The sequence below is a fragment of the Netta rufina genome, assembly GCF_964035555.1.
Source record: "Netta rufina genome assembly, chromosome: 6".
NCBI lineage: Eukaryota > Metazoa > Chordata > Aves > Anseriformes > Anatidae > Netta > Netta rufina.
In genome coordinates, this window is record NC_140129.1 from 12,206,105 (window position 1) to 12,222,789 (window position 16,685).

General features: G+C 50.0%; 1 protein-coding gene across 1 annotated transcript; it reads left to right on the forward strand.

The window, feature by feature from the left end:
* Window positions 1-1,997: 1,997 nt before the first annotated feature.
* On the forward strand, window positions 1,998-13,048 carry POFUT2 (protein O-fucosyltransferase 2). Its single transcript, XM_084289562.1, is given in 12 exon segments — window positions 1,998-3,241; window positions 3,429-3,515; window positions 3,728-3,868; window positions 3,870-4,048; window positions 4,860-5,110; window positions 6,290-6,434; window positions 6,798-6,908; window positions 7,506-7,572; window positions 8,815-8,940; window positions 9,477-9,657; window positions 10,506-10,629; window positions 10,807-13,048. Coding segments are annotated over 12 exon segments (2,001 nt in total). The 5' UTR covers window positions 1,998-2,806; the 3' UTR covers window positions 10,961-13,048.
* Window positions 13,049-16,685: the final 3,637 nt, after the last annotated feature.

The window sequence follows — 16,685 nt, forward strand, 5'->3', positions numbered from 1 at the left end:
GAGGCATCCTTATAGATGCTGGTTCCAGACGTTTATTCTCAGACAGCTCTACAGCCGTTCATTTTCTACAAAGGCAAGTTTCTGGGTTGGTCAAAGCTGTGGCAAACCATTCACTTGCTGACAGCTGAAACATATCCCCAGGGCACAATCTCAGAACTACACAGGCAGCGTTCATAAAATTAAAGAAAGGGAAGCAAGCGTCTGGCAATTCAGACATTCACCTAGGGGGGCAAATAGCCAGCATTCACATGTCATTTCGTCCTATTCACAAGCAGGGACTGGAATTCACATTTCCCATTTACAACTCAGTTCTCTCTAAGCCAGCCATGCACACTGTTCGTTCCTTGTGGTTTAAGCAATATACAGCTGTTTATATGTGGAAAAGCAGTCCCAGCAAGACAGACACTCCTGAGTACTTGGTAACTCTGTTCTCAGGACACTTCTGAAAGCTGGAAGCCCACATCTCAGTCCACGCTCTGGGCAGAGGCGCATTAGAAATTGCACATTCTTACTTCCCTGAAGAACTCCCTACTTCTACACCCTATTTCTATTTCCAACTATGACTTGCAGTTGCTTACCTAAAGCTTCCTCAATACTAGAAGACAGTCCTACAGATGCTGGATATTCATGCAGCTCATAAAACAACTGAGTAACTTCATATAAGAAAAACTCTTTGCAGGCTAAGATTGGCTCCCAGGAATGGTGGGAGACAGGAGAGGGCTATCTCAGCTGTCCAACGGTCGAAAAGTTATTCTGGAAGCAACTCCATGCTTTAAACTGCTGTTGCTCTCTCCCCTACACATGCACTAATTGCCATTGCCAGAAACAGAACTACCCAGGATGTCAAATAAAACACAGGACAACTATTTTTATGCTTCTCTAACAACTTGCAACACTCACAGAAGCTCTGGACACCCAACAGTTTGCTAGAAGCCGGAGAGAACCGTGATACGTTTGGACCTCTAGCACTCCAACTATGGAAATCATCTTGGTAGAGTCGTCAGTATATTAGAAAACAAGAACAGAGCAGATGCCACTATTTACTACGTATCATCCAATTATCATATCTAGAAACAAGAGACTTACTTGTTTTCTTCTTTTGCCAGAATGTTACTATGTCTTTGTGCAACTCTTTTGCCTTTTTTTTGGCAAGGGCAGCAGAGGCCTGGAAGAAAACAGCGTGAAAGCCTATTAGCAGGACACCACCAAAAACTGCAGTGCAACTTCTGCCAGAAAAAAAAAAAGTATTTTTGAACTCCCACAACAGTCTGGGTTCTGCATTTTAACCTGTTGCCTAAAACCTACTAGCAACTAGCAGGACTGGGCAGGCTTCCACGGAGAGAGTTAACTGCTTTTGTAAGAGAAAACGGAGAGCACGTGAGACTGAGGATGCCAACAAAAGGGCAGCATTTCCAAAGAGCGGGGCACTCTGCAGAGATCACTGTGCCCTTGGTGCTGCCAAGGACCCAGCGCCGTAGCTTTAGGCTGGTGCGGCATGGGAATACAGGTTGTAAATAGCAAAGATCTGCTTGGTGTCTGTTTTGTGATACCCGTGATGCAACAAATCCTTGGTGTTAACTTCTAAATGGAAGGTGTGTAGGCTGATCAAACTGGGGTCTGATATAAAGGGCACCCCAGAGCTTTGATCTCCAGCTGCTCCCCGGCGGTACTCACATGATCGAAGAAGTGCAGGATGGCCATTTTCTTATTGCGCCGGGTCATGACCCGCCGCACCTTCACGAACTGCCCGAAGTGCTTCTCCAGCACCGTCCTGTCGTTCAGGTAGTCGGGGATGTTTTTGCACTGGATGGCCGTGAGCTCTCCGGGTGCCAGGCCCCCCATGCTATCCGTGCTCTCGCTGCTCCTCACCCTGCGCCCAGCACTGCCCGGAGGGACATCTGTAAAGACAGCGGGTGCCACACGGAGGTCAGGATGCTCTGGGGAAGGGGCTTCAGCCACCTCCCAGCCCTGCCCTGCCCTGCCCTTACCTGCCCGGGCCGGCTCCCTGCCCTCCACCACCACCGGCTCCTCGGCGGGGCCCCCCCGCTCGGGCTCGGCGGCTTCCCCGCGGTCTCGGTGCCCCCGGCCCTGGCTGCGCAGCACCTCCTGCAGCGTGCGGCCGAACAGGGCCCCGCCGCGGGGCCGGCTGAGCAGCACCGCCCGCTTCTCCGGCGGGGCCGCCGCCGCCGCCCGCCCGCTGCCCCCCGCCCCGGCCGTGGTGGCGGCCGCCGCCCGTCGCGGGGAGCGCTCCCGCTCCTCCTTCCTCTTCAGCCCCTTGGGCGCCGCCTCGCCCGCCTCCTCCGGCCGCCCGAGGGCAGCGGCGGCGGCGGGGCGGGAGAAGGAGAAGCCGCCGCCGCCTCCACCTCCACCCGCAGCCGGCTCGGGGGGCGGCGGCTCGGGGCTGAAGCCGAAGGGCGGCGAGAAGGTGAAGGCGGCGGGGGCGGCCGGGCCCTTCTCGGCTTCGGCGCCCGGCAGCGGCTTGAAGGAGGAGGAGGAGGAGGAGCAGGAGGAGGCGTCGGGGGTCTTGAAGCGGAACTCGGGCGCTGCGAAGGCTCCGGCTCCGGCTCCGCCGCCGCCCGCCTCGAAGCCGCCGAGGTTGGTGGGCGGCTTGAAGCTGAAGTTGCTCCCCGCGGGGAAGGCCGGCGGCTGGCCCAGCCCGAAGGTCTGCCCGAAGGCGGCGGGCGCGGGGCCGAAGGGGAGCCCGGTGCTGCTCCCACCGCTGCCGCCGCCCCCCGTCCCGAACACGGCGGGCTGCCCGAAGCGCAGCGGGAAGGCGGGCGGGCCGCGAAACGGCGGCCCCGCGCTCATGGCGGCCGCTGCCGGGCTGCGGGGCGGCGAGGCGGGGCCGCGCAGGCGCCGGGGCCGGGCGGCGGGGAGGCGGGGAGCGAGGAGCGGGGCCGCGGCCGCCATGAGCCTGGTGATCCGCAACGCGCAGCGCTCCGTGCCCCTGCGCCGCGCCCCGCTGCGCCGCGCCCTCAGCGCCTTGCTGGCCGCGCTGGGCGCCTCCCGCTTCGACGTGGCGCTGGTGTGCGCCGGCGACGGGCTGATGCGGAGGCTGAACGGCGCCTACCGGCAGCGCCCCGAGCCCACCGACGTGCTGTCCTTCCCCGCGCACCGCCTGGCGGCCGGCGAGCTGCCGCGGCCGCGCTGCCGCCACGAGTACCACCTCGGGGACGTCTTCCTGGGGGTGGAGTACATCGCGAGGCACGCTCCCGGGGAAGATTTGGAGGGCGTCCTGACGGTGAGCCCCGACGGCACCGCGAGGGAGCACCCCATCCCTCCCTCGCTGCCAAAGCAGGCGTCCAGCCAAGCATTGAATGTCTCCGGATTAGGAGACGCCACAGCCCGTCCCAGTGCTCCCTCGCCCTGAAGAAGTTCCCTAGGTTTGGGGCTCAGGTTTGTGACATCTCCCCTTTGTTCCCGCGCAGGTGACCGCAGCCCACGGATTGTGCCACTTGCTCGGCTACCAGCACAACACCAAGTCGGAGTGGCAGCAGGTACCTTTGGAAGCATGCGTGGTGCACAAACGCTGTCAGGACTTGCACCAACACAAAAACGAAAGGGTTTCCCTCTCATACCTCCCGTGAGGGAGTGACCCCCAAGCCCTGCCCGTCATGGACGGCTCCAGAGAGCTTTGGTCTACGTTGGTGCAGTCGTGCTGCTTGTCACACAGGTGTTGAGGCACTGCAAGCCACAGCTCCGCTGTTCAGCCCTGGTTACTCAGCAGCCCATTTCTCCCCTCTGCTCTCCTCCCGCAGATGTACCAGAAGGAGGAGGAGATCCTGGAGAAGCTGAACCAGCTCATGGGCACCAACCTCCGGCCCCTGACCGCAGGCCTCTTTTGAGGGGCTGGGGCTGGGCTGCTGCAGGAGCCCCGACGTGGTGCAGTGATGGCAGTGCACGACCCCAACCTCCTGCTGCTGCTGCTGCTTGGCCTGGCTGCACTGGCCCACCCGCCGCCCGCTGCTGCCCAGCCGCCGCCTGCTGCCCTCCGCGCCGGCCACACCATCACCTCGCTGCCCGCTGCTGCTGCTGCGCCACGTACCCGGTGAGGAGCAGTCCGTCATCCCCAGCCCGCCCTCTGAGGCAGTGCCTGCCACCCTGGCCCAGCCAGAGCTGTCCCTTGGGTCGGGGCCCCCTCCCTCACTGTCTCTGCTCGTCCTGTGAAGTTGTCAGCGGTGTGATAGTGCCCAGGGGGTACCCTGGGTCCCCCTCTGCAGCAGCTGGCAGCACCTCTGGGAGATGGATTCCTAGGCACATAGAAGGCCTTGTTCACCCTATGGTTTTGTTTGGGTCATGTCTGGAAGATGGTGCTGTCGTAGCTGTCCTGCTCTGGATGCTGCCTGGGTCTCAGCTCTTCTGGCTACCAGCCCCAAGAGCTGTCTGTCTGTCTGTCTTTCCTGTGACAAGTGACAGCCTTTCTCCCCTGCCCCATCTGAACAGGTCCTCCTGTGTCAGTATTCGAGTCACAGGAATTAACCCGAGCGTTGTGTCAATTATTTCATTGCCCTCGTCACACGCAACATTGCTCTCAGGGTGTGCAAGACACTCAGGGTGTTCGTTTCACGTCCCCTCTGAATCCTCCCTTGCCCCAGGAGAGGCCTGTGACACAAGCCACGTTGCTGATAACTGTCAGGAGAACCTCAACAAGAGGAGAGCCAGACAGGGGCATCAGGACCACTCTGTTGGGGCACGTCATGGGGCCCTCTGCCCATGCAGTACATGCTGCTCGGCCTTCTCCTCCTTCCACTCCCTTCCATCTCCTGAATACCACAAACTCATGAAAGAGGAAGAATTTCCCTCCTGTTAGTTGTGCCACATGATTGCCTGAAGTTACAATGTTGTTTTGTTCTCTCCAGATACCTTTTGTATGACGTAAATCCTCCTGAAGGGTTCAACCTTCGCAGAGATGTCTATATTCGTATCGCTTCACTCCTAAAGACTTTGCTGAAAAGTGAAAATTGGGTGTTAGTTCTGCCTCCTTGGGGACGTCTTTATCACTGGCAGAGCCCAGACATTCTTCAGGTTCGAATCCCTTGGTCTGAGTTTTTTGATATCCCAAGCCTCAACAGGAACATCCCTGTCATTGAATATGAGCAATTCCTTGCAGGTAAAGTATGGAATAATACAATCTACAACTTACTAAACATTTAAGGTGTTTTCTTCACAGTTTTGTCCTTACCCGTGCTTTTATCCTTATTCATGTGAAATAAAATATGTTAAAGGTGGCAGGAGGAGGAATGGTAATGAATCATGCTGAGTGACAAACCACTGGGGGAAAAATAACCAAATTATTTGGCAGATCACTTGACTCACCATTTAGCACTTTTGTTCCCTCGACTTCCTATGGGCCCTTGAGAGATGCCCATAAAAAGTCAGGTAGCTCTGGATAATTTTGGCCATAGTAACAACCCTGTAGGGGGAGAGGGGCAGCCTGCAAAATACAAAGAAGCCACCTTTTTCTGGAGATGGTTGGACAGTAAAAGCTGTAAAGTAGGATCTTCAGGGAAATGACTTTTCAGCATTGATGCTACATATACCCAAATACACTTCCCCTGCTTTTTGTGTACAAAATGGTTTGTAGGAGCAAGACTTTCCCTAAGAGCATGGAAACAGCGAGTTTGCTTCCTTTAGGATTTAATGCCACATACAGTTAACCACCAAATGCCAAAATCTGCAAGTGTCACAAATGTCTTCAGCAAAGGAAATAAAACCCACCAAACGTCATACCTCTGCAAAGCTCTCTGAAGGGATCCTTATCTACCACCTTTCAGGGCAAAGAATTTGGAAACCCTGAAATGTAGGGAAAGAAGGGTAAGAGGTGCTTGTATGCGTCATTCTCCCAGAGGCACTTTTCCTGTAGCAGCTAACCATGGTATCGAAAATCTCTGTGCTTCATCTGGATTATAAAGAGAATCAAACCTTACATGAATCAAAAGTAAAAATAATCTAATGATAGAAAACAGAGACGCAAAGAAAGCATGTGGAGGAATATGAACAAAGGCAGGAGGACTTGCTTTTGTTCTACAGAAGGTGTGTTTTAACCAGCTTTTAAAGTTACACTTTGTTGGTGATTCATTTCTGTTGGCGCAATAAGTCACACACAGCTAGGTACAACTAACAGGTTGCCACATCCCCTTTCCTTTCCTTTTTTACAGGGAAACACGAGGGAGAGACTAGTGTCATGTTAGCATTTCCAGTAGATTTTTAACGATGAGTAATGCTACTTTGTGCCTTTTATCATGTGTTTTTTCATGCTTGTAAATACTTTGTTTTGTCTTCTGCTTAGAGTCAGGTGGGCCGTTTATTGAACAGATTTATGTCCTGCAAAGCTACGCAGAAGGATGGAAAGAAGGAACATGGGAGGAAAAAATAGATGAGAGGCCTTGCATTGATCAGCTTATGTATAACAAAGACAAGTATGAGTACTACAGGTAACATCTAGCAGCCTTTTCAGTTTTTTTTTTTCTTGAATTTATGAAAAAATTGCTGCTTTAATGGAATAGACTTGTGTGGTTGTTGCAGTATTGTCTGTGAGTTCAGAGATTGAAATTAATCCAGGTGCTTGGAATTAATTTTGTTTTTAAAACCTCATTAATATCAAAATGTCATAGTGTTACTAGGAAATCTAATTTTAGGAAGTCATAATTTCATACAAAAACACGATAAAGGAGCTGTGGAGTTTATTTACTTTATGTATCACCTTTCTAGGGTGTACTGCTGATTTGTTTCATTATATATATAGCATTAATTTAAAGTACAAGCCTGTGAAACAAAAACTTTTTTTTCTGTTTCAGGGGATGGTTCTGGGGTTATGAAGAAACACGGGGCCTAAATGTGTCTTGCTTGTCTGTCCAAGGATCTGCCTCTATTGTGGCTCCCATCCTTCTGAAAAATACCTCAGCACAGTGAGTTGCTTTCTGTTACCATCCTGTTGTATCGCATGCCCACAAGCCCATTGCCAGGTGGGAAGAACAAGAACTTACAGACTGTGTTCACTGTTGTGGCATTTTATCACTGAGTTACAGTGGTCCCTTAAAATCATTACAAAAGGAATTTGCACTCTAAAAGACAGGTAATGCAGATAACTGTATGTTATGTTAAATGTTGCAGTGCTAACAACTAAGAAGAAATGCCCTTGAGCTCTTAATTCTTCTTTGTTCAGGTAGCTTAATGTACCCTGTGTTTAGCTCTTCTTCCTTTATGCTTCAGTGCTGTGTCAAGAGGCAGTGAACAGAGCAGAATCATCCCATTGAAGAGTAACATTTGCAAAGGAAGAGAGCAGCAATACCCAGTGGCATTATTGCATTCTCTCCTCAGCAGTCTCTGGGTCACAATTTGCATTATACACGTATGCTGTAGATTGGCACCATGTCACTCATTCCCATTGCTCTGTTTCCAAATAGATCATGGTCTGTGCCTTATCCTAGCAGCTGTATAAAGAAACATCATAATGTGAATTCTGTTCTTCAGGGAACTACATTCAGTTTTACAATTTCTAACAGGTCTGTGATGTTAGACAGAGCTGAAAACCTTCTTCATGACCACTATGGAGGGAAAGATTATTGGAACGTGAGTATTCTCCAGTTAGCTTCTCTAAATTTTCTCTTCGGTTTTGATAAAAATTCAATAACCAGTATGCGCTTCTGTTTTGCCTTGGTTTTATGCTCTTGAAAGTAACTTGTGTCTTATGTTTCAGCAGTGTATGCTAAAGATGGTCTACAAGCTGCTGTGAATTAACGTAACTGATAGTGCTCCATACTGTCATAGCTCTGTCTCTCTCTTTCTTTGATGGCAATATTTCTACAGGTTTAAAGACCCAAGGGTCTAATAAAATAATTCCTATGAGAGAAGTTTTAAGAATTTTCTGATAATGTTAGAGGTTAGAGCCATAGGAAAATAGAACATGATATGGGGTGCTTGACGTGGTTAAAATTTCTAAAGGAAGTGACTGATGATATTAAGAAACAAATTAGATAGACCGCAGTCCTGTAAGATACAAATATCTGTCTGTTTGCTTGATATGTGGCATATTTTTCAGAAGTGGACCAAACAGTAGTTTAATAATTACAAACTTTCCATAGATAATGACTTTCCAAACAGACAAATGTGACTCGTATCATTTCTGAGCATGACACGTAGTCCTGTAAAAGCAGAAATGAAATCCATATGGATCCATAATACATATTTCTTAACAGTGGCACTTAAACATTGCCTCAACAATTAAAATTTGACTCAAAAATATTTATAACATTCTGGAAAATATTCTTTTTTCTTGTATTTTAACTGCAACTCCCTGCGTGATTCTGTTTCTTTTTTGAAGATTTTTTTTTTCCAAAACTTAGAATCACAAAAAAAATTTAGCCTGTACACAGGAGGTACACAGTTGGCCCTGCCTTCAAGGTTGCACTCCAGCACTAGATTCAGGGAGCAGAAGCAAAATGTGGAGGTAGTTGGCAAGAACAGCAATATGACACGTGGAAATTTGAAACGAGTACTTTAAATAACGAACTAGCCAGATACAGAAAGCATCCGCTTTAGAAAGTGTGTCAGTGGAGGCTCACACATTCATCTGTGTTCTCTTTTACATACACTGAACTGCAGCCTGAGTATTCTGCAGCAGACAGCATGTACATCCTCCCTTAATATGAGCGTTTTGCTGGAGGAATTTGGAATGAGATTAGAAAGCCAGTGCTAATCTCTTTAAAGATGCTAGAAGAGTATCTTGAATGCTCTGTGTATGTGAAACGATTTCCATTTATTCATTTTTAGCTCTCCCTTTTTCTGACTCAGCATCTGTTCTTACTCCAACAGACCCGTCGAAGTATGGTGTTTGCTAAACACCTGCGTGTAGCGGGAGATGAGTTTAGAAGCAAGTATCTTCAATCCACAGATAAGGCAGACAGGACTCATTACAATGAGGACTGGACACAGATGAAGGTAAAATCCTAACAGTCAGTTTCCCATAACAAATGTAATAAGTCGTTTTTATTTGCCATGCACTGCGGGGATTATTGAAAGATATGCACAAACCTAGCTCTCCCTGCTCAGAGCATGGTGGACATGCATGTTCCTACTCTCTTTTTTTTCTCCATGTGTGACATGAGTTACTGGAATCTGTTGAGAATTGGCTGACTGGCCTGGGTGCCATATTTCTGTTACCCTCTTTTCACTTCCCTTAGATTTCTTCTTGTGTGCAGTATCACCTGTGGGTGTAAAGTTCAGCAGCAAACCGCCAGTTGTGGATTCAGTCAAGGAGAGCAATTTTTGCTTTCAAAGATTTTGTACCGTAATTTGTCCTGTGTGATGCAGGCCACCCAAGATCAAAATGGAGCAATAAGTGTCCCAAAATACTGCTGAATACTGAATTACTTATAGTAATTATAGTAATTATATGTTCATATTCCCAGGTCTTTTCAGTGTGATTGAGTAGTGGCACTCTTAAGTATTAAAGGGTATTGATTTTTCTCTCTTAGGTCAAAACGGGCACAGCTCTAGGTGGTCCATACCTTGGGGTTCATCTCAGAAGGAAAGACTTCATCTGGGGTCACAGAGAAGATGTGCCTTCGCTGCAAGGAGCAGTAAAGAAAATCCGCAGCCTCTTGGAAGCACATAAACTTGAAAAAGTTTTCATAGCCACTGATGCTGTTGAGGAAGGTCAGCAACTTATAGTCTGTTTGGGATTGATAACTATTGAGAATGAGCGTAGTAATTGCCAATTTGTTTTTTGTAAATGATTAGAAGTTCACGTCTCCATCATTGAACAGGATTGGGCAACTAGCTGTTTCCTTCCAACATGAGTAGTTGGCATTAAACCATTTGTTCAGCATTTCCCATAGGAGCTTTGGCAGTCTCTGCAATGGGAGGTTGTGAATTGAATAAAGCAACGTCATCTTTGCCTGTTCCTCCTCTTCTTTCTTCCAGCCCACCTTTTTTAATTTGTATTTCAGAGAATCGCACATACAGCTGGGAAGGGGCTTCTGAAACTTCACACCCAGCTTCCCACTTGGCTGTCCTCAACATCAGAGTGGGGCAGCCCTGGCTGTGCGTGGCCAAGGCTTAGAACCCCCCCAAGGGTGGGCTTTATCCTGTGCTTGCGCCTCCTTTACAGTAGTATCTAGGGATCTGTTTCAATACACGATGTTAGGATACCCCTGCAGGGGATTGTATCTGTGAACAAACCTTAAGTTTGGTGTTATTACAGGCCTCTCGATACAGCTGCCCTGTAGGAGCAGGCAGTGAGACTAGTAGCTCTGTCCATTCTGCCTCATGCAGGTTTCCTCATCCTGTGAGATTTGTCCCCTTGGCAGCAGGTTTCTGCCCCATGGACTCCAGCCACTGCCTACAGTACTGTGATGCTTGGCAAACATATTGTACAGTTTGTAGGTAGATTTTGGCTTTGCTTGCTTTGTAACTGTTCACCCAGGATTTCTTTAAAGACTAAAATTTTATGACAGCAACAAGTGGCGCTTTCTGATACAAATTTTTGGTTTTTGTTCCTTCAGAGATTGAATTGCTCAAGAAACTGCTGCCTGAGATGGTGAGGTTTGAACCTAGTTGGAAGGAGCTAGAACTCTACAAAGACGGGGGGCTGGCTGTGATTGACCAGTGGATCTGTGCGCATGCAAGGTAGTGAATTTGCCTTTTCTTTGAGGAGCCAAATTTTACTGTCATAAACCTGAATATTATTTTTGACCCAGATATAGCTGTCTACAAATCTCTTATTTAAATGAATTGGACTGAAATCAATTACTTATATTTTAAAAACTAGGCACCTTCATAAACCCTTTCTCATTTTTTTCACAGGTATTTTATAGGCACCTCAGTTTCAACATTTTCCTTCCGGATCCATGAAGAAAGGGAGATCTTGGGATTTGATCCAAAAACAACTTACAACCGATTTTGCGGTGAAAAAGAGAAAAACTGTGAGCAGCCAACTCACTGGAAAATTGTGTACTAGTATATAGAGAAATCCAAGGACTTTAATACTCCGGTGAGCTCAAGAGAATGAGGAAAGACTACAGGGAAATCCATGCCTTTTACCAAACTACAACTCAGTCCTCTCCCCTCTTCTCTGTTTTTACTTGACATCTGCGTTTTGAAGCACAAGCAGTAGTCATCCTTTTATCCAGACACTGATGTGAGCACGGAAAATTAAGTCAGCCTGGGATGCAGTTCTCAGCATAACTATGATTACAGATGATACCATGCACTACAATTAAGATTGGAAAGGCAGAACTTTGTGCTGCAGCTGAGTAATGAATCAACTCAATGTTCTCTTCGGAGTTCTTAGGGAAGGAGAGGATCAAAGCTCAACTTCTATACATGTAACACAGCTGTGGTCCGTACTGCATTTCTGTCTTTACCTGATTGTTTTTTGTTAAGTGTTTGCATCTCTGCAAGAAGTACAGCTCATTTCTGTAAGCTGCACTGTGTGAGTTGCAGATCGTGCGTAAACTCTGCAGTTCCTTAGGAAAAATCTTCCCTTTTTGACTAGCAAGTTGTCAATATTCAAATTGTCTGATCCAGTCAATTCTCAGTAAAAAGAAGAGGGTGTGGTACTTCTGTGTGAGCGCTATGCTGTGAGAAGCAAAGCTTCACATAGCAGTCACAGTGGGTCTGTGCTGAGAGAGGCACAAAGACCGGTTTTGGAGGGTGGTAAAATAAGTGTTGTTTCGTGTGCTTTTTCTTCACAGAGGAAGCTTTTCCGTATCATCCTCTGAAGGGTGTATTCAGTTGGACTGATGCTAATGTCAGTACCTTTTGGGCATCGCTCAGCTAAGTGACCATGATACTTTGCCAGGGAACATGCTAAAAGACCTTTCAAGTTTCCGTATCAGTTAAATAGATCGTCCCAGTAGTTCATCAAATTAATGTTCTGAGTTTCTGCTTCAGAAGGGAGCAAACTGAAGAAAAGTAAAGACAACAAAGGCCATTGGGCCACAAAAGAATGTGTATAAGCTGAGCAGTTAGGTACCTTGCAGGTGATAGTGCACTCCAATGGAGACAGCTGGCTGGTAGTGCATGGGAAGAGCACTGTGCTACACCACTAGCCAGAGGGAAAGTACAACTCCTATTTGTGAAATGCTTTTTAAGTACAAATCCTAGTTTTTGCAGTCTCCTGCCATTCAGATTTGACTGCTAGGCAGTATTCTGCATTTTGTGCTTCAGATGAGTCTTTTGCCCTGCAGATGCACATGGCTCTGTAAAGCAAGAGAAACTTTTTTTCAAAAATGGACATGGAGAGAGGTTTTGAGAGGTGAGTCAGATGTTTTTCCCGAATTCAGTTTTACTAGGTTACCTCCCTGTTAGTAGAACCTTCACTTGCTTTTTCCCTTGGCTTGAGCAGGAGCACAGATATAACCCTCCTGCATTGTGCTTTGGATGTTTCATAGATGCTTCCAGACAATGAGGCTGTTTCCTTCTGTGCAACTGCAGTGAAAACTGCGAAGACTTCTCAGACAGTAGTAGCAACAGATATCCTGTTCTTACCAGCTGTTTATTTATTTCCTTGTTGCAGCTGAGTCTCTCTGGTGACAAAGTGGGGAACCCAACTAAAAGCAGTGCCTTTGCCCACCAAGTCAAATGTTCTCATTCAGCCTGTTTGCCATATAAAGCAATGGTGACGTCTTACATGTAAGGAGTTCCTCCGTTCATTGAGGAAAAAATAAAAACTTAAAATAAAAAAGCTTTCTAACATTTTATGTATCTTGGCAAGGGGATTTACCAGCCTTTGAGGAAAAATTGCACCTCGCTCAAGGAAGGAAAGCTCGACTGCAATGGCCTCCTGCTCCTGATGTTGCTGCTGCTCCTGTTCTGTCTGGTCCCAGCCTGGATTTGGTGAAGACCAAGCACAGACAGAGCTGAGGGTCCATGGGAGAGGCTGGAGGACACAGCCAAGACCATGCTGTCCGGGCAGGGTGATCCCCAAGCCAGGAACTAGCGGGGGCACTGAGCCCAACCTCTCTTGTGCATGCATGGGAGCCATGTGTTCCCCAGCAGACGCGACATGGTAAGGGCGGAGAGCCCTGCACCCCACAAACTGCTTGCTGCCATGGCGCAGGAGAGGTCTGTAGCCACAGGATGGCTGCCCACGGCCTGCCTCTCCCTGCTCATCCCATGGGGTCGGACGGTTCCCCTCGCCCCTTGCCACATGGGACAGCAGCTCCTGTGAGGACGGCAAGGGGCAGAGGCAGCTCGCAGCTGCCAGCCCTTCAGCCCAGCTCGGCCTCTCACCTGCCTGCAGCACCTGCACCTCGGTCAGCTCATAGGGCAGCTGCGCTGGGGGGGGCATTAACCTTGGCCTCCTCCTCCTCCGTCCAGGCCGGCTTGGGCATGCTGGGGTCTCTCCCCGCCATGCTGCTGAGGTCTGGCCTCAAGGGCTCCCACCACAGGGATGGGAAACGCTTCCAGGAAGCACCAAAGACACGGGCAGCAGGAATGGGGTGGCTCTGCAGGGACTCCTTGCAGCTCCACTCCTTCCCGACCTGTCCCGCCTCGTCCTCCAGGAAAAGTGGGGAAACCAGGCTGCCAGCAGCATTTCTATCCCGGAGGTCACAAAGGGCCCCGTGCCCCGTTGCCTGGACACAGCCCGCATCATGACAGCTCACAAAGGGCCCCGCGACCCGCTGCCACCTGCCTCGCCCCTCAGCCCCCTCCTGCCACCCCATCCCCTCACGGCTTCCCACCAGCCTGGCTCTGAGGGCCTTCCTGCCAGCCTGGCCCCTGGTAGCCTCCAGCCTCCGCAGCCCCTCCAGTCCTCCCACCACCCACCCCCTCACGGCTTCCCGGTGCCCCAGCAGCAGCCCCTTGTCACAGGGCCACCAAGCGCTGGCTGGGAAGGGACCTGCGGGGCTGGCTCAGGGATGAGGGGTGGCGTGTGCGTAAAATGTCCACCTTGTCGGTGCTGTGATGGTGTTTTGTTTATTTTTGTGTGGTGAATTCTTTTTCTTTTTGATGTAAATGAAGTTTGTGAAGGCTGTGATAATTGTAAAGTAAGAGTATATTGTGATTAATCTTAACTATGCTTTTAACAGAGGCGAGGGGTGGAATGTAGTGGGTTTACGTGGCAAGGTTTTGGTAGCAGGGGGCCATAGGGGTGGTTTCTGTGAGAAAGATCTAGAAGCTGCCCCATGTTTGGTAAGGGCCCCACTGCTGACCAGAGCCGAGCCAATATGCGATGTTGTTTTGCGCCTCTGTGAGAGGGAAAAAAACACTGCACCACACAGCAGCTAGGAGAGTGAGAGGAGTGAAGAACAGCCTTGCAGGCGCCAAGGTCAGTGAAGAAGGAGTGGGAGAGGTGCTCCAGGTGCCAGAGCAGAAGTCCCCTGCGGCCTGTGGTGAGGACCATGGTGAAGCAGGCTGTCCCCCTGCAGCCCGTGGAGGAGACCATGGTGGAGCAGGTGGCCCTGCACTGACAGAGGCTGCTGCCTGTGGAAGACCCCTGCTGGAGCAGATTCCAGGCTGGACCTGTAGCCCATGGAGAGGAGACCTGGGGGACCCAGGTTGGAACAGTTTTCTCCTGAAGGATGGACCCCGTGGTACGGACCTGTCCTGGTTTCAGTTAGCACAGAATTAATTTTCTTCCTAGTAGCTGGTGGAATGCTGTGTTTTGGCTTAGAATGAGAAGAGTGCTGATAACACCCCGATGCTTTAATTGTTGCAGAGCAGTGCTTATACTAAGCCAAGGACATCTCAGCCTTTGCTCTGTCCTGCCAACGGGCAGGCTGGGGGGTGCAGTAAGAGCTGGGAGGGGACAGACCCAGGACAGGTGACCCAAACTAGCCAAAGGGGTATTCCATACCATCTGACGTCATGCTAAACAATATATAGGGGTGGCTAGCCGGGGGGAGGGGGGCCGGACTGCTCGGGGTTAGGCTGGGCATCGGTCAGCGGGTGGTGAGCAATTGCATTGTGCATCACTTGTTTGTACATACTATTATTACTTTCGTATTATCCCCATTGTATCATCATTATTATTATTGTTATTATTATTTTTGTTATTTTTTTTTTTCCTGTCTTATTAAACTGTCTTTATCTCAACTCACGGGCTTCACTTTCCATTTCTCTCCCCCGTCCCAGAGAGGGAGGGGGGAGGGTGAGCGAACGGCTGCGTGGTGTTTAGCTGCCGGTCGGGTTAAACCACGACAGTCTTTTTGGCGCCCAACGTGGGGCTCGAACCCACGACCCTGAGATTAAGAGTCTCATGCTCTACCGACTGAGCTAGCCGGGCTAGCTGAAACCAGGACAGGACCCATATCTGGAGCAGTTCTGGAAGAGCTGCTGCCTGTGGGAAGTCCACGATGGATCAGTTCATGAAGGACGGCATCCCGTGGGTGGGACCCCACAGCACAGAGGATGAGAGTGACCGAGAAGGAGCGGCAGAGAAGAAGTGCTGTAGACTGACCATAACCCCCATTCCCCCGTTCCCCTGTGCCGCTCAGGCGGAGGAGGTGGAAGAGGGTGGATGGGGGGGGAAGGTGCTTTTGGTTTCTTTCCTTTGCTTCTCACTTCTCTAGCTTGTTAGTAATAAACAACAAATCTTACTATCTCCCTATGCCGAGTCTGTTTTGCCCGTTACGATAACTACTGCGTGACCGCCTTGTCCTTATCTCAACCTTTGAGCTCTTTTCACATATTTTCTCCCTGTTCCTCTTTGAGGAAGGGGAGTGAGAGAGCGGCTGTGGTGGAGCTCGGCTGCCCACTCGAGCGGAACCAGGGCAGTAAGGCTAATGCTTGATACTTCCAGGCTTCTCCTTCTCGGGGCTGCCTCAGTGAACCACACGCTCCTGAAATCGGGCTCAAACTGGGGAGGAGCATGTTCACCGGGGCAGGAAGGGGGCTTCTCATCTGGCTTAACCTCTACTGGTTAGCGCATGGGAAGAATCTGAGGTGTGCCTCCCTCTGTTTGATGGGCATGCCCCTAGGGAGTTCGTTGCACATACCGTTTTCTAAGGGTTTCTGTTTGCACCCCTGCGGCAGGGGTGGGGTTCCGGCAGTTACCGGTCACTCGATAGCTTTGGAGGGCCCTGGCAGAATGGGTGGCTCTTGGTTTATCGTTCTGACACCCCCCTGTGAAGCTGGACGGATTACAAATGGCCCTTTTCCCAGGTAGAGTAGGGCTTCTCGGCATCCTTGAAACTTTGGGAAACTTTGCTTGGGGCAAGTGGGACCTTTGGGTCCGTGCTGCCACGTGTGAGGTGAGAGCCTGTGGGTGGCATGGCGGCCTGGGAGTTTTATCTTTTCTGCTGGAGCTTGGAGCCCTCAGCTGTCAAGACGGGCAACTATATCCTTTTGAGTCTGCCCCACCACAGAGACACAAGACGCCGGGGCCACCAATGAGCACACTGTTGAGATACCGATATGCTTGAACTCCTTCCCCGGGCATAACTGGGGCAAGATGTTTAGTCTCATTAAGTCACCCCCAGCAATTCCTCCACAGCCAGCCATTCTCTGGAGGTTCCCAGTCACTTCAGGGCCCAAGTCTTCCACGATTTCATTGCCGCAAAGGAAAGACACGCAGACGAGGGGAAAAAGACGGACTGCTTGTCTGGGGAAGGCCAAGCAGATCTGGGAGCAAGCGAAGGGGGCAGGAAGGTCCTGAAGGCCGGAGGTGCGACACACGCTGGGAGAGTCCAGGGGACACCCAGCCTTCCACACACTTTTGGGTGGCCCCAGCACGCAGG